The sequence below is a fragment of the Gadus morhua genome, chromosome 14 (genome assembly GCF_902167405.1).
Source record: "Gadus morhua chromosome 14, gadMor3.0, whole genome shotgun sequence".
In the NCBI taxonomy this organism is placed as follows: domain Eukaryota; kingdom Metazoa; phylum Chordata; class Actinopteri; order Gadiformes; family Gadidae; genus Gadus; species Gadus morhua.
In genome coordinates this window covers 15,983,879-16,008,878 of record NC_044061.1, presented here as the reverse complement: position 1 = coordinate 16,008,878, position 25,000 = coordinate 15,983,879, and the positions used below count along the sequence as shown (strand labels likewise).

Here is a 25,000-nt window from a genome sequence, read left to right as displayed (position 1 = left end):
AGTAGAAAAATAGAAAATCGACATACACACTCGTATAGATAGAATGAGCGTGTATGCATGCCTGCATGTGGTGTGTGGAAAACAAAGACTTTGGTTATTTCTGTGTGAGCTTATCTATATAAAAGGCCAAAGGCAAACTCCCATGTGGAACCTATATGTCTGTGTATGTGCTCACAGTAGAACGACCTACAGACATTTAGCTCTACCCACATTCACTGTATGAATGGCACCGTAGCTGAGACTAGGATTTGCTGATGCACTTTGATTAACTGTGATTAACTAACTAATTAAGTAACTAATGACTTATTGAACAACAACCATTGCCCTTTAGGTCACTAACTGATAGATAACTTTGAAGTAACTAATAGTTGACCTTGCTCTTGTGATGTAGCTGTGCACGGGGCACGCCAGGAAGAAGTCATCGACCACAGGCTCACGGACCGCGAGTGGGCTGAGGAATGGAAGCACCTTGATAACGTACGCATCATCACTTGAAATAAATCATGCAAATGCTTATAATGCTGGGAGGAGTTTGAGAAGGGTACGCTAGTAGTGGTGAGTGCTAGTGAGTGATGGGGAGGGGCAGTGACTGTAGTGAGAGATATTGAGTCGTACTGAGTAGATGGTGGTAAGTGGTAGTGGTAGTGAGTGGCAGTGAGTGCTGGTGACTAGGGAGGGGGATTGGTAGTGAGTGATAGTGGTAGTGGTATTGAGGGGTATTGAGTGATTTGGGGGGGGGGGGGCGTGGTAGTGATAGTGAGGGGGATTGGTAGTTGGGGGTAGTGAGGTCAGGGCTGCAGTCCTCTTGTGGATCAGTGGGTCAGTAGGTGATGACAGACAGCAGAGCTCCGGCCACAGCTGAGCGGGACTGTGATAGACAGATGGTGGGAAACCACACTATAAAACAGACACAGACAGATATATACATACAATCCAAACAAATGAAGCAATGAAACATTGCTGTTAACACACACACACTCTCTCTCTCTCTCTCTCTCTCTCTCTCTCTCTCTCTCTCTCTCTCTCTCTCTCTCTCTCTCTCTCTCTCTCTCTCTCTCTCTCTCTCTCTCTCTCTCTCTCTCTAAGACACACACACACACACACACACACACACACACACACACACACACACACACACACACACACACACACACACACACACACACACACACACACACACACACACACACACAGCCTGACCCACAGCGAGGGAGAGCCAGGGAGCAGCTCCAGGTGGTGTTTGGGGCGCAGAGGAGAGAGACTCCAGCTGGTGAAATCAGCTGAGACAAGAGCAGCATTCATGGAGGTCTGGCCTGGCTCAACCTGGCCCCTCTCCCAACTCACAACACTGAGATATACATACAGACATAAAGAAAGAGGGATGAGGGAGTAAGAGGGGGAGGAGGGTAAGAGAAATGGAGAGAGAATAAGAAGTTATATACACTCAGAATGAAAGAGAGGGGAGGGGAGGGAAAGATGAATGGCAATTAGAAAAGGGGTAAATGTAAGCTATTCTTTGCCAAAAAAACAGTGTTTTGTAATGTATATGGATTTGGGAGAGGGACAAGAGGAAAGAAGAGTTTAGTTGCCGAAAGAACAAAGAGAGAGAGGAAGGTTGAAGAGCAGATCATAGCTGTTATGCCTGTTGTAATGTATTCTCATACTATACAAAATTGTAAAGATGTAATTATTATGTTACATTTGTCCTGATCACACACTTAACAACTGTAAGATCATCACTTTTAATAGAATAGATAGTCCTTATCTCTCTTCCTCCTGTCTTCTCCCTCTGATCTCCTGTCCTGTTCCATCCGACTGTCTTGTTCTGCTCATTAATCGACTCATCTGCCCCTCTCCGTCTCCTCCTGCAGCTGTTGAACTGCATCATGGATATGGTGGAGAAGACGCGGCGGTCACTGACCGTCCTGCGGCGCTGCCAGGAGGCGGACCGTGAGGAGATGAACCACTGGATCCGTCGCTATAGCGACGTGGAAGAGATGAAAAAAGGTGGGAGCAACGGACAGCACCGGCCTCCTACCCTTCCTCACCCTCCTCTACCTCATCCCAACTTGAACACAGCTAACAGCGGCGATGCGCAAACTGCCATAGGTACACTCACACACACACTCGCACACAACCTCTCCATGCACATGTACTGCACAGCAGTAGCTGTAGTTGAATGATGAGAAGCTGCTGGGCACTAGTAGTGTGTGTTTGTTTGTGTGTAAGCGTTCAACGTGTGATCATTCTGCATGATGAATGTGTGCCTGTGTGTTTGTGTGTGTCTGCGTGTTAGTATGTGTGCAATGTAGACTTAGTGTATACTGAATGCTTATTTCAGAGATCCACCGAGACTTCCTCCACAGACCTGTGTCAGGTTACCTGCCGGAGGAAATCTGGAGGAAATCTGGTAGGAACACACACACACAAACACACAGATATAAACAGACACCAACTGTCACATCTTTCTGATCCAGTACCCGTCCCAGACCCACCCCCAAAAAACTTTTCAGCTAAAACGGCAGTGAATTCAGTCCCCCACAGCAGCGAATCAGTTCATACTGGTTTAGTTAACAACCAGTTCAGTTCTTTCTTTTCTTTATCCCCATCATATTATGTTAAGCGTAATAATATTTTGTAATTATTCAACAGAATCCGGTTGGGAGAGCCTTATACAAAACCATATGCTATATTATAACACACAAAATATATTTACAATATTAGTTTATGAAGTGTTACTGAATTTTTTTACTGAAAGATCCAGTGACGCTTGTTGAGGAAAATTGCATTTTACCGACTTGGTTTGGTCTGAAAGTGGCAGTGAAGGATCGTTGGAGGAGAATCTTTGCCTTCCAACACACAAAACTCTCTGAGTGTGCGCTTGAGTCCCACGGACACACGGAAATTCTCATTTGGACCCCTAGAGGAACAAGTTTAAGAACCCTGCCTGTACGACGGTACAAAGCACAAGGCCGACCAGATGTCTCTCAGCAGGCATGACCCGACCCTCCTCCTCGTCCTCCCCCAGGCCCTAGTGCTAGGAGGGTTCAGTACTACTCTGTTTCTACCGCTGCTGTTTTACTGCATTTGCACTCTTTTAAATTGCAGTTATGTTTTCCTGCAGGTACGACAAGCATCCCACTCTCCCCGGCACTGAAACATCTCCAGCACAAACAGGGTGAGTTACACACATCGCCTTACCACTCTCACCCCTCACACAGGGGGAGAGAGAGAGGGGGAGAGAGAGAGAGAGAGAGAGAGAGAGAGAGAGAGAGAGAGAGAGAGAGAGAGAGAGAGAGAGAGAGAGAGAGAGAGAGAGAGAGAGAGAGAGAGAGAGAGAGAGAGAGAGAGGTGCTAGTTTGTATTTGTTGTGTTAGTATTTTACTATGTGTGTGCATAAGCATGTGGGTGTGTGGTAGCTTATATTAGCATGGGTGTACTTAGCATATGCTAATTTGGCTGTGTGAGTATGTGTTTATATTTTTGTGTTAAAACGTGTGAGTGTCGTCTCTATCTGCAGATGCCCGGTCAGGGCCGGTTCTGGAGCTTCTCTGTGTGTAATTAAAGCGAGTCGTGTTCTCTTTGCTGTGGCTCCTATAGTTAGACCACAGTGCTTCATAATAAAGCAGTGAACAGAGCATGGGAGCCCTCCCCAGCAGAGTTAAAACAGTAATATCGCTGCCCCCGTGTTTTCCATTAGGCACTAATTGCCCCAGCATCTGCTGCCGCGTCTCCTTGATAAGAATTAATTAAATTGCAAACCAATCGTTGAGGCACACGTTAATCCTGATCAGTAAAGAGAGGACAGAGGGAGACCGGAGATAGGAGGGGCGGGGTAAGGGGGACACAGGGGGAGAGGACAGAGAGAGGATGGGAGGGAAGAGAGAGGGGGGAGAAGGGGACAGAGGGGGAGAAAGACAATGAGAGAGAGAGAGACGGGAGATAGAATAGGAGACAAGAGGAGAGGGAGAGACAGAGGGGGAGAAAGTATAGAAGGGTAGAGAGAGGGAGAGAGAAAGAGGGGAGACTGAGGGGGAGGAGGAAATGAAGGGTGAAGGTGAAGACAGAATGAAGAAACTTACTGAGCTGTGTGTGTGTGTGTGTGTGTGTGTGTGTGTGTGTGTGTGTAGAAGAGTTAGCTATGTCAAACTACTTCAGTTGAACCAGGCATACACACACACACACACACACACACACACACACACACACACACACACACACACACACACACACACACACACACACACACACACACACACACACACACACACACGCACTCGCACACGCACACCCACACACACACACACACTGCTGGAATTGTTGAGGAAGAGAAATCAGAATGAGACAATAAGACAGATTCTGTCGTCATTCCTGAGCCAAAAAATACTAAGTTGTTTAAATGTGTTGTATTTTTTTCTCAGTTGGCCATGTAGTGTTATATATATATATATATATATATATTATTATATATGTGGTAAGTATGGCTCTGACTCAAAAATAATAATAATACCTTTTCATGTAACAGAAATAATTCTAAATGTAACTACTAGCTTAGCCCTGCTCTGTTAATGTTGATTTGAAACTTGGGGTGCCACAGTTAGTCTTTAAAATCACCAGTAATACTCAGTTATGAGTGATGAAAGCCAGAAATCCCAGAACATTGGCTGAAGATCCAAAATGGAGGAAGCAGCGATTAGGAGACATGTGTTATTGTCGGCTTTGAGGAGGAGTGTGACTGGATGTGTGAATGAATGTTTAAAGTCTGCTATCTCAATCAGACAGAAGGGCCTGCATGTTGGATGATGTACATCTGTTAGTCGGGGAAGTGGAACACCATGAGTGCTTAGACACGCTGAATAATGTCAGCAACTAACCCGTCTCTTTCTCTATCTTTTACTCCTTCGTTTTCTTCATCCCCCCCCTTTACTCCTCCATCTTTCTACTTATATTCTCTCTCCATCTGTGTTTCTTTCTCTTTCTCTACCTCTCTTTCCTCGCTCGTTCTCTTTATATATCTCTCCCCCCCACCCTCTCTCTCCCTCTCTCTCCCTCTCTCTCTCTCTCTCTCTCTCTCTCTCTCTCTCTCTCTCTCTCTCTCTCTCCCTCCCCACCCTCCAGAGGAAGCAGTGAATGAGGTGAAGCGGCAGGCGGTATCTGAGCTCCAGAAGGCGGTATCGGACGCAGAGAGAAAGGCCCATGATATGATCACGGCGGAGCGGTCTAAGATGGAGCGAGCCCTTGCAGAGGCAAAGAGACAAGCCTCCGAGGACGCTCTGACCGTCATCAACCAGCAGGAGGACTCCAGTGAAGTGAGCACCACACACAGACATACATACATACAAAAACACACACACATACACACAAAAACATGCACGCCAACAAACACAAAAACCCAAAGACACACACACACACAGAGACAAAGACACGCACATATTCTCAAAATATCAAACGTCAACACAAACAAACATTCCGAAATACAAAACCACATTTGCACAAACATACAACAACGCCGGTAGCAACACCAAACCGCTCTCCCCTGATTGGGGGGTTCTCCGGGGCAGCATTCTGGCAGCAGGGAGCCATGTCTTTACCAAAGCCCTGCCTCTTTCCCCCCACTGTCCCTCCAGAGCTGCTGGAACTGTGGGCGCAAGGCCAGCGAGACGTGTAGCGGCTGTAACACCGCGCGCTACTGCGGCTCCTTCTGCCAGCACAAGGACTGGGAGAAGCACCACCACGTGTGTGGCAAGGGCCTGCAGGGCCTCCCGGGAAGCAGCGCTGTCCCGCTGGGCACCCCCTCCTCCTCCGCCACCTCAGCCAACCCCGGAGCGCCCCCCTCCCACGGTGAGAGCGCCCCCCAGGGCACCCTCTCTCTGGTGGGTCAGGGCGCCTTGTCGTCCGTCTCCCTCAGCCCCAAAGAGAGCAGCTCCAGCGGCGCCTCGCGATCCACGACCCCCGCGACCCCCGCACTGCTCGACGCCGCCTCACGCTGACACCGAGCTACGCGCCCTCCCCCTCACGTCCCCGGACCTTGACCACCATCCCTGCTGACCCCCACATTGTGTGCCCCTCTAGAAACGGCTGCTACAGTGCCCACACTCCATAGAAAACCAAACAGAGGAACCCACAGCCCCCTCTAGCCCTCTCAATTCACTACTAATCCCTCCCCGTGCCTCCGACTCCTTCCTCCCCTTTCTCTTGGAGAGAGCTCTGTTGAGAACTTTTGTCTGGTCCAAGATTCGTCCTCCATCGCTTATCTCAAGCTTCAAAGCATTATGAGTCCTCACACACATGCTGACACCTACAGCTCTCGCCACAGACTGCTCGCTCTCTCTCACCTCATCTGGTTTGCAGATGATATGAGTCTTTATGTAAAATATCATGAAGATAATAGTGAGACCATAGCCTGGCGCAGGGAACACTCTTCCTCACAGTTCAGCCAACATCAAGAAGCGCTTGGACAGCCCTTTAATTCAGCACCAGAGAATGTGTGTCAGAGAGGCCGAAACCAACATGTGCACTAGCTATTTATTCCCCTCTTAGTGTTGGCACTTCCTGTATGGCATCTGTAAGGAGATAAGTAAGAGACAGTCTTTGAAATGGTTTTAGGTTCAAAAGAGACTCGACTAAATATCGATCTGAAATGTCTTTCTTTGGCTTTAAGGGATCTCGGTGAAGAAAAACTCCAAATATTCTGAAGGAAAACTAGTAGCGATATTGCCGATGATAATAAATTATTTTTAAGCTATCAACTACCTTGCTAGTGAGCCAAGAATCGACACCAGACCTCTCCACACCACGGTGAACCCAAATGATTTCAAATATAATGAAAAAAAAAGAAAGAATAATAATAATAATAACGATGATCCAAACTTTGTATTACACTGCCAAAGTGAAAAATAAGGACAAAGGAGGAGCACTCATCTTTAAAACCAAACGTCAACCGCACGTCCTCTGCTGACCGGCCAGCATAGGAGAGCCGGTGCTGGAGTCCTGTAATCAGAGTCGCACTGTGTCTGACCTACTTGGACAGTACGGCAGTGCTGGAGAACACAGAGAACATTGGCGTGAAGATAGCTGCAGGCTGGTCGGCTGCAGTGTTTGTGATGCTGATTTTTTTTTTTTCAAACACAATCCAAATGAAAAGATAGTAATGAAGAGGCTGCTCTGTCGAAGTCACAAGGCGGAGAACAAGGAGCTTCCCAAAAACCTAAAAACAAACCCTTTTGTCAAAGGAAGCGTTGCAAAGAGTGGAAGATGGAAAATTGGAACCTCTTGTTTATAAGTTGACTGACATTTTCTTTTATATAATGCTACGCTGAAAAAGGAGATCTTTCATTCTCTCCCACTTTTACCAAAGCATGTAAAAGTAAGCGACTGACTTGGTTCTCCTCTATAGTCCTCCTACCTCCCGTGTCGTCCCCAGTCATACAACCCCAACCCCTAACCCCAGCTTTGGACCGCGCCTCTGAGCAGTTGGGTGGAAAGGGATCAATCCTTTGTGTAGATATTCTCCCTCACTTTTCTCATCACATTTTTTGCTCAATGTCTTGTGTCGCTGACGTTCACCAGCGCTGCCGTCTTTTGACTCCAGAGAGACAATTCATTTTGTTCACTTTCTTTTATTTTTCTTATCATTTATTTTATTTGTTTGGTTCGGGCTCAGCTGTGAAAGCAGATCAAGAAGACTCTTTCATGAAAGGAAAGCCTCACGTACTTATTGTTTGATTTGTTGTATCTATATTAATGAGATGAAATTCCTCCTCTTGTAGAATATTTTGTATTGCTCGCATTGTATGAGGATGAGAGGACAGAGGTGCAATATGAAACTAATTCAGCTACTGAATGGTACCTCAGCAACTGCCCATAGGGTATCATATAATATAGATACATATAAATATATTTAAAGCAACATCAGTTACTTCATGTGAATGTACATAGTATTTAAAGAGGTCCAAAAAATGTGTTTGCCAAATATCAGAAACCTTTAAGGATTTTCTCACATTTCAGTTTTTATTTCCTTTTCAAATTCAGCATTTTTCTTTTGTGTAAGCATTTTCCCTTTTTTTTTGTTGAAATGATAAGGTTGTAGGAAGGTGTAAAAGTTGCTCCCTGGGAAATCTTAAGTGAACGACGTTGCCCTTTATAGTCTAATCAAGAATGGATACAGTAGATGACAGATTACATGACAAAAGCTTGATTGAATAACAACCTTGAAAAATTGCATTATCCACACTATAATACCACCAAAAAAAACTATCGTGCAACGCCCGGCACAAACAAACATGATGTTCAATTGGCCATGCCTCACATTCACTTTGAATTGGACATGATATCACATTGGTCAAAGGATTGTGGAAAGGCTTGAAGCAAAATGAGGGGGCGGAGCTAAAGTTTAACTTCAGTTAACTTTATGCGAATGAGCGCGTAGTGTGCATTGCATCTGGTCATATTATTTGACAATCTAAATTCTGTGAGTATTGGCGACCATGCGGACTTGAGGGGGAATTTCATTTGCTAATTGAATGCCCTTCCATTGACAAAATTGTAAGCTCAACTAGAAAAGTGCAAACGGGTGCGGGGCGATGCCACGCGATGCCACCAGTCTGCTCAGGCCTGGCTATTTTGCGCGAGAACCTGGTAAGAAGGCACCGTGAAAAAATATCTGTCGGCTGACAAAACTCACCACAACATCACAAAAGTCCAATCAATCAACCAACCATACTAGTTTCAAGAAATTCCTCAACATACAAATTTGCGGTTTGAGGTTAAAGCTGGAGTCATGATATCCCTTTATGTGACTGCACCCTCGCCTTAATTTTCACCAACATTCACATCCAGTTACAAGGAAGGATCCTCATATAGGTGTACTGTGTGTGTCTTTGTGTTTGGTTTGATTTGACCATTAGCCATCATTTGTCACTGTGTTTGTGTCCCTTTGGGTTTGATGAAACCACTACTCTGAGAAGCCGCTCCATAGTCCCGTACCACTAGCTACCTCCCGTGGCCAGACAGCAGGCCCAGCGCGGCCCTCCCTGGGTTGGATGTCTGAAGCGGGGCTGGACGCACAGATGGGTGGACATACGCTAAAACTGGGGACAAGCAAAACCCGGATTAATCGGAACAGGGTTTTTCCGAAGCGTTTGAAAGGAATTGTCATTAGTTATCAAATGTCACAATCTCTGCTATTTTTTATTATCGACCCACAAAACAGGTTTTGGTCTTGGAATACACTCTCGATATAGCATATGCTACGTATATATTTTTGTGTTTGAATGCGCATTACCCATTAACCAAATGTCCACAATAACATTTACCGTCCAAAACTAATACAAGCACAGACCAAAGTACCACTGCATTGCTATTGACAGCTCAATTTTGATGTGATGTGAATTGTCAGACCAGAAATAACGAGGATAGATGTTTATGTCTATGCCAAATAACCAAAGTGTCTGGAATACACACTCACACTCAGAGCTCATGGGGGAAGAACATTCCGGGGTAGACCCAGTTTTTGATTAACCAAGGCAATCAAACTGCTTGTGTTGTAGATACTGGGGGAAGTATTCAAACTAATACTAAAGGGAAAAAACGAAGAGTACCATCTCTCTTTGTTTAGCTCCCAGTGTGGAGTGTTCTTACATGACGAGGCTCTGCAGAGAAATAGTGAATGCATTTTGAGTGTGATTTTGTGTGAATGAACTTTCGTTTTTCTCTTTTCTCTGTCTATGTACAAGACTACTTGAAAACGCTAGAGCTTTAATGAAACACCCTGTAAACAGTCGAACAGTAGATGTGTGTAAATGATAGCCAAACTAAAAGAGGTGGTAGCGACCTACAGAGTGCGCCTACAGCCTGAAACCATGACAATTCCTTTCACTATCCCATCGCTCGTGTACACATCCCTGTCTTAGGAGACTCTGCCCACATTTCAACCAAACCATGCCAAAATGAATGACCACTTACAAATGACCAAAATCCAACCAAAAGCTAAAATACCTTCTTCCTCTCCTTATTCTTTTATTTGTTTATCCATGGCTTCCGTGTGATGGTTAAGCATTCAGACACATACATTGAGGTCAGACGGCAAACACAGTAGAAAGTGCACCTATCAGTCTTTATATCGTTCAGTATCTGTCCCTGCCCTCAGGTTTAATCCTGTTTGACCACTTGATTACCTGATTACCAAGCCAACCAGATTTGTGCTGGGTAAACTATGTCATGTTGTATTTCTTTCTCCCTCATTTTGTGAAAATACTTCAGATGGTGAGAATATAATGACGGCTCTGTTGTGAAATCCATCCGAAAGGGTTTCAAATCATTATTTATTTGTTCAATATAGATTTTTCTAATATACAGTACATAAGGGCAAAACGCATGTGTGACATACTGACTGATTTCCCGAACTTATGTATAGATAATGAACCCTGAGCGCTTCTAAGGTGCAGTGGCGCCATGTCTCCTGTAAAGTAAGGATCCCACGCTGTATGGATCTCAATATGGTGTCAGGAAAGCACCTGAAGAACAGCGCTTCCTAAAAGCCATGGCTCCGGGCGGCCCTGTTTCTACCTTCACACCACGTTAATAGGAAACTCCGGGTTTTCTGAGTGTAGGAAGCATTATAAACTGTATTGTGCAATACATTATTACAGAAAAAATTAATAATGTTTCTTTAGGAAAGTTTGGCGCTTCAACGATTTTCGTTCTCTTTGAGGGTCCTGTTACTATTTTTAGATCAAGTGAACTGTGCCAGATAATTAAAATCTGATTTTTATTATTTATTTCTTGCATGCTTTCCTCCCTGTGGCTCGTAGCGCTCTTTAACTGTTGGCTCCGTTGGATGTGTGAAGCTGTAAAACATTCAGGTTTATGTCTGTGATGAACAATGTAACTGTGTAATTAAAATATAAAATCAAATATTAACCATGCCCTTGTCTGGTCATTTTATATAGATCTATATGCAACAGCCTAATGAAAACATATTGAAAACCCAACCCAACCTGAACTTTTATTTGATAATCAAGGCTTAACTAAAAGTGTAATATCTAATAGCCCTACATCTCTGTGTTCAAAATCGATATCTGCTACATCACAACCTTCCACACATCAGCTCGGCCTGAAAATATCTACATAGATAATTGATCAATGCAAAGCAATTAATATAATATTTTACCGTTAAACTTGGCATATGTATGATTGTCTTCCTTTAGCCTATGTGAAAGTTAGCTTTTATAGCAAGTTATCATAAATTCTATGCTCTTTTTAACTGTCGTGAAGAAGTCACCTAAATGTCCCCACCGGGTATAAATCGACCAATCAGCAGTATCATTGGATGTTCATTGTGCAAAGGTGATTCTAATCAGCAGCACCGTTCAGTTATTGATGAGTTTAGCATACTTCCTCATCGTCCATTATTTATCTCGAGCTCTTTTTTTATAAGTTGGCTCTCGCAAGATGATCAGAGGGCTGGCCTGCTGCGGAATGTGACAAGCGTACAAGTGTTTTGCTGAAAAATCCAAAAACTTTTATTTTTGTTTGGAGAGGATTGAGCAAAAAGCGGTGTTGCAGAGAGGTTGTTTGGACAGCTGTCATGTTGGAACTGTGATAATGATGATGATGGAAAACAACGACACGTTCGATTACCTGGATGGCGTGGATGGCGGAGGATATTTTAACGAGGACCCGGTAGGTCTATTATTCAATGGGATTTTCGAGGTTGGCGTCACTTTTGTCGTTACATCTGTATGCCGAGTTAAAGTAATGCATAATAAATACTAGGCATGGTTTAAAAAAATACATGCATTCTAAGAAGGCGTTTTTTGATAAATCTTGTGCTGCACGTTGCGACGAGGACAAAAAGTATTCTGTTAAAGGGCACAAGAAGCGCCTGCGCACTGCATCCTGGATGTGGTCTTTTTTGTCCAGCTGTAGCATTCCGCATTTCCACACTGGAACCATGGGGAAGCGCGTGTCGTTATGACAGAATATTTCTCGTCAGGCATTATACGCAGATACTAAGTAGTATTGGGACACGCTGCCTCATCAATGACGGGTTGAGACGGATTCGGTTATTGCATTGAAATCGCTTTAGTTTATGTCTACGATTGCGTTACCGTGTGTGTCAGGAGCTGGCAGCCATCAAGGCCCGGGTGCTGGAGCTGGAGATGGAAGAAGAGGCTGAGAGGATGAGAGAGGAGGAGCACTGCGAGTCCGCAGAGATGCAGCTGCTTTCCGGCAGCCCCCAGCCCGGTAAGACAGCCGGGAAAGGGTGTCTGGTCGCACACATAACAACTTAATAGTTGCATGTGTTCAGGAATGAGTCTTTTCAAAGAATCGTTAACTGTTCTGTATGCATAGACGTCGATACAGTTTTATGGAACCGTTTTAGCACGTTTCTGTCAGGTATGCTAAGCCAAGTCGCCTGGAGTCAGGTGAGGTTGCTCGAGCGTCCATCATTTGGCCAACACCTGTGTCGCATCGCTAGGGATCAAAAGCGGCTCCCACATGTTCCGACAATTATTTAATAAGGGTGTTAAACTCTGCCCACCCTCAACCAGCTAGGTGCACCAAAGGGAAACTACCCCCCTCCCACGTGCCTTTGCATATTTTTCACCTATTAGTTCTTCAATTTCTTTCAGAAATCATATTTGTCGTTTCTTTTAAGAAAATAAAGTTACCAATTGACGGGAAGCCAGTGTTCATTTGGCCCCCTTTTTTGTAGTCCAAAAGTTAGGATGGTTTATCTGTGTCTATGTGTGGTTCCCCGCGGTCAGGGCTCTTCTACAACATGACCCACGAGGAGAGGATCGACGCGGACAACCGGTCCGTCTACGTAGGAAATGTAAGCCCTGCCTAAGACCTTATATCTTTAGGACTGTAGTTTGTTTATTTTTAACGTGTTTTTGTTTCCCAGGTGGACTATGGCGCAACAGCAGACGAGCTGGAGATCCACTTCAATGGCTGTGGGCCTGTCAATAGGGTCACCATACTATGCGACCGCTTCTCTGGACACCCAAAGGGGTGGGTCTATCCTCTACCATCCCATCATCTCCCCCTACCCTCGTCAACCCTAACCACATCCGTCCTTGTCGCTCATTTATCACTGCCTGGAACACCCGTTTGGTATTGCAAGTGGCATGCGCACGTTAAATGTTCATATCAATGCTACAGTACAAGGCCATCTGTAAGTTCTTCTGTGCTCTTTTTCCGCCGCCACAGCTTTGCCTACATCGAGTTCTCAGACAGAGATTCGGTGCAGAGCGCCATCGGTCTGGACGAGACTCTGTTCCGGGGCAGGGTGCTCAAGGTGGGTGGCGTTTACTTTGGACAATGATTTGATATTAACTGCATTTCAATGGTTTCCCCATGGTTCTTTATAACTTTAAGTAGACATTATCTTTCCTTAAGTGCTTTTAAGTCACTGACAATTTTGTACGGCAATAAATAAATGGCTAATAATAAAGTCCCTTGGGTATGCTGTAAAAATCTGCCTCGCTTAAAATGTTTGCATGGCTGCAGTAGAAGGTGCCTTTTTCGTACATTAAAGCTACAAGCTCATTCCTTAGCTCCTATCTTCGTGCTGCAGTGAGGTGTTTGATGTACTGTTGGTCTGGTCCGCAGGTGATGCCCAAACGGACCAACATGCCAGGTATAAGCACCACAGACCGCGGCGGGCCCCGTGGTGGTGGTCGCTCCAGAGGACGCGGGCCCCGCCCCCCGCGCTACCACAACGGCTTCCAGGGTCGCTTCCGCTACCAGTCGGCCCGGCCCCCCCACCCTGTGCCCCACCCTTACTATGGAGGCCCCCCCGCAGGGAAGCGGCTGTGGGGACCCCCGGAGTACCGTGAACAAACCTCCAAACGCTACCCTTGCCTCCTCCTTATCACCCCGCCATCGGAGGAGGGTGGCCCAGGGCCAAGCGGCCACCACTACCCCCAGCAGCGCTAGCATTAGATTTATAGGTGCTAGGGTTAGCATTAGTGCTACTTTGGGGCTACTGTGGCGGGAAGTCGCAGAAATGTGGAGCATTCAAAAACTTCAGTGACTTTTTTTTTTGTTTTTTATGAACTGTCTTCATTCCAGTGGTGGCCGGGTTACAGGAGGTCTTGCGTCATGAGGGGCGGAACGCACAGATAAAATGTGGGGTTAATCATTCATTCCCACCCCACCTACTGGACAAGTGACCACAGGGGTCATGTTGACCTTTTTAATGTCCTGTGCCGTAGGCCCGAGGAAGGGAACCCATGGGCTTGGGGTCCGTCTGGTGGCTGGCTACGGGACGGTGAGCCAGACCAATCTGTTCCATAGTGCTAACCTTCAGCTTTGTGTTTTACTCTCGGCACTATGCATGATGCAAGCACCTAGCGAGGGCCTGGCTCTGCCATGTCAGTCAGGACGTCCTCTGCAGTGGTTTTGAGTTGCAAGCATGTCGATGGCTGCAACCGCAAGCGCATGTGACAATCACGGCGCCATTTCGTGTCTTTTTACGTTTGCTGCGAATGTATTGTTGACCGTGTTGTAATTTATATTGTATATAATTTTCTCATGTGTTTATAATTTACCAGATTACGTTTCATAAGTGAAAATCATAAATAAAAATAATCTATTTATCTTGACTCTTGTATAAGACATTGGAAGGATTCACACATGCATTAGTATATAAATGCTTTCCTTTTATTTAACAATACATTTTCACACGGACACAAGGATGTGAATCTTAATGCAGGGACATTATGTACAGTAGACGTTGGATGCGGGGAGGCTTCAGCTGACTTGTACCATCATTCCAGATACCATGCCTTCAAACACCCTGGAGAAAAGATCAGATAGGTCGATTACCATCTGGGTACACTAGTGTACCCAACAGTCACTTGTGTATTGTATCCCTATTTGAAAACCTAAATTTATCTTCAGAATTCGGCCTTAACTATTTTTTTCGTTACCTAGGCAATTAGTGTTGATACAGCCTTCATTGAGTTACAGATGTTTAGTCTGTATAACTTACTTGGACTGGACGGGATCTCCAGGGTTGTAGAAAGGGTTGCACATCACATCTGTGAAGGAGTTGTGTAGTTTCCTGAACATCTGGAAAAATAAATATCCACAACAGATTAATCAAAATAGATTAGTTTACAGATTTGATAGGTTTGTGTGCATATTTTTATTAAAATGGGTATTCCTGGGCATTTGGAGTATGATCAACATTTATACATTTTGTCTTAGTATAAAGCACAGCTTCTTTGATGGTACCACTGCATGTTTTTTTTTGGGGGGGGTTAGGACGGGATCAAAAAGTATTTGTCCAATTTGTAGTTTTACTTGGAAGACATATGTACAGGGTATTGATTGAGTGGATGGAGGTAGGTATTAGTAGCAAGCAACAAGGGTGTATTTCTAATGGAAATCTCTTCTACAACTTATGATTTTGGCTGACCTAGAGAGAGCGAGATGACTTACACTTCGGATCTCATTGTCCCGTAATGATGTATTGGAGGAGTCGACAACGATGACAAACTTCACCTTGGAGTTAGTCACATAGCCATATCTGATCAGTGTTAAAACACAACGATGTAGGTATGATGTACACATCAGCAGGTTTTACTAGTAGGGTATAATGGCTAGTGTTTGGCTTCAAGCCAAAGGCTACTAGGCTTGATCCGTCTACATATTGACATTCTTTAGCATGAAACGTAGCCCCTTAATGACATGAATCAGCGATCACTAGGTCGCTTTGGATAAAGCCGTTATTGCGATGATTTGGCAGATCTTTTTATCCAAAGCGGTTTACAGTCAATTCAAAGGTGTTCCGGCATCTTGCTCAAGGATGCATACAGACTATCATTGATATTAGGGATATTACTAAAAAGGGATATCATAACTACTATACCCATCTGGTGATTGAGACTAGGACTGTAGCCACCCATATTACCAGTAGAACAAATATTAGTCTACTGTTGTACCAACTCTACAACCAATAGATTGGTTGATGGGTGAAAAAGATATTCAAAATTAATATACAAGTTATCGTTAGATAACTTGTATATTAATTTCAGATCCACTCAGTCCAACAAGTCTAATATGTTCATATTCCAGCCTGTGGTGCGTCTTGTGATCAGTTTGGAGAAGACTAAATGTTCATCAAGTTACAACTAGCAGTCTTCCTTAAGTTGGGTTCAAAGTTGTGTAAAATCAATTAAAAAATTACAATTAGTAAAAAATCTGTCTGCACTTGTCCCTCCCACCCCCAAAATAATGTATTAAGAAGCACTTTTTCCTTTAGAAAGAAACAACAGTGATTGTCTGACAAATGAGAATTTGGGGGAAAGGACCAACCAATCGGCAGCCCTAATTGAGAAATGAAGGATACACTTTGTAGTCTTCGGTGGGGTAAAGGAGCCCCAAGTACAGCTCTCTCTGGTCAGCCATGGCCTTGCCTGCTGCTGAGATCTTCTCCTCCACAACGTCCAAAGAGGTGTGGACCGTGTAGTGGAACTTCAACTCATTCTGTGTAGGGACACTCCGGATGTACAGCGGGTAGTTCTGAGAACGACACAGCGAGAATAGGGATTCCAAACCAAGGATATGCAAGCAGGTTCTAGTAGAACGTGTAAAGACTTAGACTTTGCTTTTAATTACAACGAGAAAATAGTTTATTGCTGCTGATCGATAAATAAATAGAAGTATTTCCCAGCCTCTACCATTTTTAACACTTGGGCCACTAGAATACGCCAAATAATGACAGTATCATATTGGGCAAACTGGTTTGGTTTAAGGATTAGAAATTCTGAAATGCTTAAAGCTTTCAAGTTCTGTCCTGCTATACTGGAAGAGCATGGTATTAGCACTGTCAGGGTTAGGAGTTCGAGTCACTAGTGGGCCCAACTCCATACTAAGAATCTTGTATGCACTCGGAGTATTATAAAAAGCTCGTTCGATGGCGTCCACCAAATCACACATTATGAAGCAACATCAACTCAATCGCATTGTTGTACCTTCAACCTCTTTGGATCTGTTAGCTTTTTCAAAGTGGTAATACGCTAAAAAGCTGACGTTTCAAAACAGAAACACAACCCCTCTAAAAGTATGCACAGATTACAAAGAAATACGTTATTTATTACAGATTAATGTTACCTCCTTTGCGATCACTGCTATGCACACCGCCATGTTGTCTTCTTTTCCGTCAGACGCTGTCACGTGACCGTGTGTCTTGACGTCAACAAGGAAAACAGTTGTTAAGGGATTTACGTTTAATGCTTATACATTTTTTTATTTGTTCTATGGTAATTGCTGAGTAAATAAACGTACAATTAAAAGTTATTCAGGAATATAATAACAAATGGTTCATTTAGTTTGCGCAAGTGTTGCGCAAAAGTGCTTTCGCGAATTCTAAATCAAGCAAGCCCAATCACTTCCTATATCGGTCATATGACTCGCGCTGCAATGGACACATTCATTAAAAGTTTCACTATAATTTCTTTCTTAACATATGGATGTGTGTCAGCGACCCCCGTAAAGGCCTCAACTCCAAACATTATCATTATGCTTATGGATGACGTAAGTGGCTCTTGTGAACCATTATATCTCACTGGTTGAGTCACTTCCTATGTCGAGTTTGGGGTTTGGACAGTGTGTCAGTATAGTCAGTGTTTTATTTTTATTTATTTATAACAACGATAGACACTGCACAACAAAACCTGTGTGTTAATGCCCTTGGTTTTCATCAAAGCCATGTTATAATTCATGTTCCTGGGCTGTGCAGATGGGCTGGGGGGATCTAGGGGTGTTCGGCCAACCCTCCAAAGAGACCCCGAACTTGGATAAGATGGCAGCTCAGGGAATGCTCTTCCCCAACTTCTATACAGCCAACCCACTCTGTTCCCCCTGTGAGTCTACTGTGTACACACACACACACACACACACACACACACACACACACACACACACACACACACACACACACACACACACACACACACACACACACACACACACACACACACACACACAAACACAAATGACATGTGTAATCTATACCATCACATACAGGCAATGATGTGAATCTCCAAAAGTGAACTGAAGTTTTGTTTATGAACAATGTGGTTAGTTGTCCTTAAATAAATGTTTATAACTACAGTATTGCAGATGGCAAAAACTAGAATATATTCTGTTTGAAATACAGCTAGAGCCTCCCTTCTGACAGGACGACTGCCGGTCAGAAATGGATTCTACACCACGAATGGCAAAGCACGGAATGGTTTGATATTGTTTCATACCAATATGATATACAATGTAGTTTATCGTTGTAATGTGTGTGTATATACCTGACTCCGATTTCAAATTTTCAGCTCATATGTTTTTCCTGCAATGTTATTCAAAATACTTAAAGTTAAAGTTACTTCTTCAGCCTACACCCCCCAGGAGATGGTTGGCGGGATCTCCAGCGATGAGATTCTTCTGCCCCGTCTACTGAAGAAGAAAGGCTATGTCAGCAAGATAGTTGGCAAGTGGTGAGGATTCAGGATGTCAAAGAGCTGTTACTTTGTATGATACATAGTCTTTACCAAAATCCACTTATCTTCAATGTGGGTATAATATATACCATGTTTCTGCAAAGTATGGATAAGTTGAATCTCAATGTTTCTGCATCAAGAATGCGTTTTATAATAACATTTCTAGAGGAATGTATATCAACACGTGTGTTTTAACTTTTTTTGTGGTGCTTTTGATATGCTTTTTTGTGTATATTTTAGGGAAGATAATTGCTGTTGGCTATTTCCTAATCGGAAATAACCTATATGTATAATTGTAAATATAATTACGAAGCTCGTATATCAAACATTCAGAACAATAAGCAACATTTTGGTTGGGTTTCCCCCTTCCCCAAGTACTCATATAAATGCATATACAAAGTTGTTTACAGCCTATGGCTATAAGTAAATGTTCTGTGACATGGACGCATATATCCTGTATGGTATACATGAACATTTTATATGAACACAGTATTCTGCACACCCAAAACGATTGGTCCACAGCTCCTGTGATATGCATATGTTTTGGTATTATTTCAAACAGCCTTGGTTATGAGTGAATAATGTCTTGGTGCAGGCATCTAGGCCACAGGCCCAAGTTCCTGCCCCTGGAGCACGGCTTTGACCAGTGGTTTGGTGCCCCAAACTGCCACTTTGGCCCCTACAACAGCAGTAAGAGGCCCAACGTCCCCGTCTACAACAACTCTGAGATGGTCGGCAGGTAGGAGCCCACACACTCATGACCTTTACCATCTGGATTAGCTTTCAGGTTATTTTCAGTTTCTACTCATCTTGATATAAGTAGAAACTGAAAATAAGATGCATGCACATGTCGGTCAAATTTTGGACTCGGAGATTAGAGGATTTTTCAGTTTTTCTTCCTCAACGCTTAGAAAATGTCTACAAATCTGTCTAAACTGCGCACATTACAATCCAAGGGGCCATATCATAATTAATATATCCCTGGCTATTATGCTATAGGCCAATCTTATAAATAAAAAAACAAGATATTTTCATGAAGACATGAAAGTTATGACTTGGGTGCTGTGAAGCAGATAAAATTAAATAGCCTGATTAGATAAATTATGAGATAATTGGAGATAACATATTATTAAGATTGAGTTCATTCTTGTTATTAAAAGCATGGTTTGATTCAATGGTTGGTGAGCTTCTGCAATTCTTATTTCGTCAGAAATGCTTTTTACAGATTAACAAAACAAAAAAAAAAATATATATAGTTGCAAGCAACCATGACGGGGTCCTACACGATGACAGCTTTATAAATACATGATAGTAAACAATGTTTGATTCCATGACATGACTCCAAACCAGCGACCCCCATGGTCATGTGGCCCAAGCAATACCTCTATACCGCAATGACATTTAGACTCCCAAGGGCATATTAGACTATATTTTGAGAAATAGAAATCTTCAATGTGTGGTTATATTTTGAACTTGGTCGGTATGGTAAAATGGCATTGGAAGTAAGCATATAAAAATAATCACCAACCATGTTTCTTAACGGAAACATATTATGGAACTCATATACCATAGTATATGAGTATCCAGAAAACATATTTTTGAAGCTGTTTGCTGGAAATAAAATCTCGCCTACCGCTAGTCCCCTCTGTTTCAGTCCCTTCAGAAAGCGCTGATTCTGATGTCTGTAACTTTAATGCAAATGAGCTGCTGCCCATTGACCAATGAGCTGTCAGAATGAACCACAGCATGGAGGAGAAGGGATTGTTGCCGTTTGCGGCTCCTGGAGCTTTACATCTATATAATATAATAATAATATCATATAATATATAGCTATTTATATGATATTAATATCACGGCCAAAAGCTATGTGCGCCTCGGATGATATTATGAATCATAAAGACTGCGTCCGACGTCGCTGGTACTTCCACAACAAGTAAAGACGAGTAGTGGGGGATATCTCGGCCATGGTTCAGAAGAATCGGGGGAAAGGAAGTTTGGCCTTGACTCTCTGAGGTCCATATTGAACCGCGACATGGAGGAGAAAGGGATTGTACTCCCGGAGCTGAGCTGCCGGACTGCTGCCGAGCTCCCACCGCCGGAGCTGCCGGAGAAATGACATGTGTACCGCTTTAAGGCCCGGCCTGCGTTGGAGACATGCCTCAGTTTGGACAGGCCAGCCTCAAACAAATGCATAATATTTTATTTTTTTCAGATATAGACTTCAAATTTGGCATGGGTATACAATTTAATCTATATTCGACAGCAGAGCCAAGGATTGATGTGCTGTTTGGTTCCACATTGGCAGCATCTTTGTTTTCCAGATATTATGAAGAGTTTCAAATCAATAGGAAGACAGGAGAGTCCAACCTCACCCAGCTCTACCTACAGGTATCTATCAATCTGACTCCACTTGTCTCTTTATCCGCCTTGTCTGCCAGTCCGTCTGATTTGATTTGTTGATTGTTCCCTACAGGAAGCTCTCGGTTTCATCCACCAACAGTCCCTCAGCAGCAAGCCTTTCTTCCTGTACTGGGCCCCTGACTCCACCCATTCCCCCGTCTACGCCTCACAACGCTTCCTGGGGCGGAGTAGTCGGGGCCGGTAAGCTCCGCCTCCACTCTGTGTGTGGGTCATACAAATTCAGCTCATTGAACTAATATTTTTGTGGATGTTGACACTGCGTATGTGGCGATGCTGTTTTTATGTGTGTAAACACTGTGTGTGGCTTTGTGTGTTTGTGTGTGTGTGTGTATGCGTGTGCATGTTTGTGTTGCAGGTATGGCGATGCGGTCATGGAGATAGATGATAGTGTTGGTCAGATCCTTTCATGGCTGTCTACTCTTGGCATCGAACAAAACACCTTTGTCTTCTTCACTTCAGACAATGGAGCAGCTGTGATGTCGGGCCCCAACGAAAGTAAGAGCCTCCTACACAGCTGCTGTCTGATATACGCACACACCCATTGTTTGTACTGTATGTGTGTGTGTGTGTTTGTATAATGAATTTGTGTGTGTGAATGTTTATTTATTATGCATTTATTGTGTGTGGACTGCCTATCTACCTTTGTCTGTCTATGTCTCTGTGTGTGTGTGTGTGTCTCTGTGTTTTTGTGTCTTCCTGTGCTTTTGTGCGTGTGTGTGTGTGCGTTTGGACTTCCTGTCTACCTGTGTGTGTGTGTGTGTGTGTCTTCTTATGTGTGTGTGTGTGTGTGTGTCTTTATATGTGTTTCCCCAGGTGGCAGCAATGGCCCCTTCCTGTGTGGGAAGGAGACGACCTTTGAGGGGGGGATGCGGGAGCCAGCGGTGGCCTGGTGGCCGGGGCACATCCCTGGGGCATCGGTGAGTCTGCTGCCCTGCTTTCACCCACTCACCTCCGCACTGCACACCTGAACACTACAAACCTGCTGTACTGCAACTGTTTCTCTAGCATGACTACACACATGAACACTACTGTCCAGAAGCGCTACAACTGTATCTCTGATGGCTGGTTCAGACTACACGATTTCAGCTCGATTTTGCCCCGATTCGCTCGTCGCAGACAAATTTGCGAATCGTGCACGATTTTGAAAATTCAGCGACGAGACGAGGTCTTGTCATGTGTCATGCTTGCAATATGCAATGTTTTTTTTCTTCTTTCAAAAGTCTTTTTTGACGTTCGAAAACCCCACGACGAAAGTTTGGCACACCAAAAAATTTGGGGGAATCGCATGACGTAGGCCTATCCATTGTTGACTTTGAGGGAATACCGCGAACGGCTGGAGCTCACGGGAAGTGTTTACTAACTAGTAAAGAACGTAAAGTAAAGACTAGTAGAGATGCGCGGTTGGCGGTCATACCCGCGTACATAGTGGATAATCCACGGGTTGGGTGGATTGTGTGGAAAAAAGTAATGCTTGGAGGACTTGCGGGCGGGTAGAATAAAATCATAAGTAGGTTAACATATTGACCAGAAAAATGGCAAACTGAAAAAGTATATTTTTCTGTAATCTCCCTGCTTCTGAAATCTCCGCCCAGCGCTCGTCCGCTGGTTTTCCAAGCATTCCACTGTGCGATCATCCCTGCTGCGTAGGCTATGCCCTCTCACATATTGTTGAAATCATATGCTGGATGCTTTATTCTTTCTATGTGGCTTTTAGTTATTGATCGGGCTATATTAAAACCACGTTGGCTATGTTCACTGATAACAGGGGACATTTCATACTGGTTGGACATTTAAGCTAGCCGACAGGCTTTTGTCGGGATGCGGAACACGCAACTCAAAATCGGTATGACATTACAGCTCATCAGCGCATCTCTACTAACTAGACTTCGCTGCACAACGTAGAGGACCGCTATCATAATGCCTAGTATAGGAACTCGGGATCCATTGTTATTTATACTTTGTTGCTGCATCGATGCTGCGTATATCGTGAACGTATAAATATTTATCCGTTTAGCCCTTCCGTCCACATTAAAACAGCGAATTCCGACACTGAAAACAATGCTTTTCAAAAACGATCGCTGAGGTGGATAAATGTGAAAACGCTGGGTTTGTGTTGTAGTGTGGTCAGATACAACTGTATCTCTAAGATGACCGCACAGCTGAACACTACTAAATTGCTGTACTACAACTGTATCTCTACTTGACCGGTTTTGCCACAACAGGGATGGGTCCTTCTTCAATAAGCTGTTTTGTTTTCTAAACAATTAACGCCAAATTAAAATTACTTTGGTGATTTCCATCCCTTTTAGTAAGGCCTATTTAGTTATGGGAACAAATAATTAGTAACGAATTATGTTGATGAGAATTATACCTATACTTGTGTGCCTCTACTTCTACCTATACTTGTGTGCCTCTACTTCTACCTATACTTGTGTGCACGGCGATGCGTCTCTGACACAACAATGCACAGTTATTGTATTTAGTGTCAATTTGAGGAATATAGTCGGCAGTTAGTAGGGATGACATTCCGCATCCTGGTTAGAGGAGGGTCCGTCCCAGGGGCGACTTAGCACAACTTTGGCGCCTTTTAACTAGTAGTGAAAGCAGATTAGAGGTCAAATCAATGGTAAGACTTACCACAGCGAAATTTACCAATGGAGAAGGGCCATATGTGTGTGGAGAAAGACCCCCCCCGACCCCAAGCACACACACACCCCCCTCTCCCATCCTCTAAGCCTGTGCGTTCTGCAAATGACTTTTAATTGTATTAGGGGTGGCTGTGACACGGGGTGGCCAGGCCTTGTTGAGGTGGGGGGGGGGGGGGGGGGGGGGAGGGTAGGGGCGGAGGCTGCAATAAGCCTGGCCCCTGGCTCATCTGGCAGCAGCATGCAACACCCAGATAGTGCTGCGGAGTGTAGAGGGATGGGGAGCTAATCTGTTTGTGTGTTTGCTGAGGTTGGATTGGACCTAATGAGGACCACACTATCTGAATATAGCAGACATTCTGGAAGGGGGAGGGAGGGATGTGGGAGAGAGGAGGGGGGAGAGAGGGAAGTGGGAGAGAGGAAGTTGGGGCAGAGGGAGGGCGGATTGGGGAGAGCTAGTGGGAGAGGGAAGGAAGGGTTGGAGGAATGAGAGGGGGGAGGAGCGGGGGGAGAGATGAATCTCCTCCTCTTCCTTTGCCTCCTCCTCTTTTTCTCCTCCTTCTCATTCTATTTGTCTCCTCACCTTTTCTTTATCTTCCCCATTCAGCTCTTCCTTCTCTTCTGGTTCTCTTTTGCACCTCTCATTCTCCTTCTTCCCTTTCTGTCCCTATCCTCTTCTCATTCTATTTCTCTCCTCTTCCTTCCCATCTCATTTTCTTCCTGCTCCCCTTTCCTTTCTCCCGTTCTCCTCCCCTCCCCTCTTCTCCTCCTCCTCCTCCCCTCCTTGCTCCTCTTCCAGGCTGGGGGGGGTTTCCTCTCTGATCCTCCTGGCTGTAAACGTACGGTAAGCAGCTTGTAGCAGAAGGCAGCCCTGGCCCGGCTCAGCCCTTCCCTTCTGTAGGAGCAGCAGCGCTACCGGGTTGATCAGACACTCGGCTCTCCGCCTCCTGGGGTCAGGATAGGAGATCAGCCCTGACTTAGAGAGGAAATACACCAGACATTGTTGAATTCTTCTGTAAGAAGAATCAAGAGAGAGAAATGGAAGAAGGGAGGATTAATAGGAAAAGAAAAGGCTTGGATAAGAATAATATAATATGTGGGAAAGAGGTAATTAAAACTTTATTTAGTTAGATGAATGTTCGAAAAGGTTGTATTAATTAATTAATTAGCTTATTGTAGTTTAAATTGTTTTTATTTATCTCTGGCTGAGAACATCAGGGGCTTGTTTTACTTGAGAGCATAGGTCTGTTATGTTTTCCTCTGAAGACAACCTGTAACCATGACACGTTTCTGTGAGGCATCAGAGAGGTCAAGCTGGTTGCTCTATGAATACAACAAATCATACTGATGACATCATCAATAGAGATGTCTGCTTATTAATCATATCGGTTTGGCATATTCAATTCTGTAGGATCAACACAGCACGTT

The 25,000-nt window shown here is 44.2% G+C and overlaps 4 protein-coding genes across 7 annotated transcripts in view; 3 read left to right on the top strand and 1 right to left on the bottom strand.

The window, feature by feature from the left end:
• cbfa2t3 (CBFA2/RUNX1 partner transcriptional co-repressor 3) overlaps window positions 1–10,923 on the top strand; it is a 37,078-nt gene extending 26,155 nt beyond the window's left edge. The window contains exons 7-12 of one of the 3 annotated variants that reach the window (XM_030376850.1): window positions 392–477; window positions 1,872–2,007; window positions 2,342–2,410; window positions 3,125–3,178; window positions 5,119–5,309; window positions 5,619–10,923. In XM_030376850.1, coding sequence (XP_030232710.1) covers window positions 392–477; window positions 1,872–2,007; window positions 2,342–2,410; window positions 3,125–3,178; window positions 5,119–5,309; window positions 5,619–5,990 — 908 coding nt within the window. In that variant the 3' untranslated portion in view covers window positions 5,991–10,923. Of the gene's footprint in view, window positions 1–391; window positions 478–1,871; window positions 2,110–2,341; window positions 2,411–3,124; window positions 3,179–5,118; window positions 5,310–5,618 lie in introns of all 3 variants that reach the window. The other 2 variants (XM_030376848.1, XM_030376849.1) reach the window with 2 other exon arrangements.
• Window positions 10,924–11,285: 362 nt separating this feature from the next.
• pabpn1l (PABPN1 like, cytoplasmic) lies at window positions 11,286–14,612 on the top strand. Its single transcript, XM_030376857.1, has 6 exons — window positions 11,286–11,682; window positions 12,123–12,246; window positions 12,771–12,838; window positions 12,911–13,017; window positions 13,216–13,303; window positions 13,618–14,612. The coding sequence occupies exons 1-6, from the start codon at window positions 11,605–11,607 to the stop codon at window positions 13,942–13,944; spliced, it is 792 nt and encodes a 263-aa protein (XP_030232717.1). The 5' UTR covers window positions 11,286–11,604; the 3' UTR covers window positions 13,945–14,612.
• A 36-nt stretch (window positions 14,613–14,648) lies between these two features.
• trappc2l (trafficking protein particle complex subunit 2L) lies at window positions 14,649–17,220 on the bottom strand. Its single transcript, XM_030376864.1, has 5 exons — window positions 17,128–17,220; window positions 16,364–16,536; window positions 15,454–15,541; window positions 15,002–15,081; window positions 14,649–14,806 (listed from the first exon to the last, which is right to left on the bottom strand). The coding sequence occupies exons 1-5, from the start codon at window positions 17,158–17,160 to the stop codon at window positions 14,761–14,763; spliced, it is 420 nt and encodes a 139-aa protein (XP_030232724.1). The 5' UTR covers window positions 17,161–17,220; the 3' UTR covers window positions 14,649–14,760.
• A 177-nt stretch (window positions 17,221–17,397) lies between these two features.
• Window positions 17,398–25,000, top strand: part of galns (galactosamine (N-acetyl)-6-sulfatase) — a 22,363-nt gene continuing 14,760 nt past the window's right edge. Inside the window, exons 1-10 of one of the 2 annotated variants that reach the window (XM_030376851.1) lie at window positions 17,398–17,550; window positions 17,756–17,879; window positions 18,176–18,250; window positions 18,401–18,503; window positions 19,102–19,245; window positions 20,828–20,894; window positions 20,980–21,107; window positions 21,283–21,422; window positions 21,741–21,844; window positions 24,372–24,416. In XM_030376851.1, the coding sequence (XP_030232711.1) occupies window positions 17,422–17,550; window positions 17,756–17,879; window positions 18,176–18,250; window positions 18,401–18,503; window positions 19,102–19,245; window positions 20,828–20,894; window positions 20,980–21,107; window positions 21,283–21,422; window positions 21,741–21,844; window positions 24,372–24,416 (1,059 nt within the window). In that variant the 5' untranslated portion in view covers window positions 17,398–17,421. The remainder of the gene's footprint in view (window positions 17,551–17,755; window positions 17,880–18,175; window positions 18,251–18,400; window positions 18,504–19,101; window positions 19,246–20,827; window positions 20,895–20,979; window positions 21,108–21,282; window positions 21,423–21,740; window positions 21,845–24,371; window positions 24,417–25,000) is intronic. The other variant, XM_030376852.1, reaches the window with a different exon arrangement.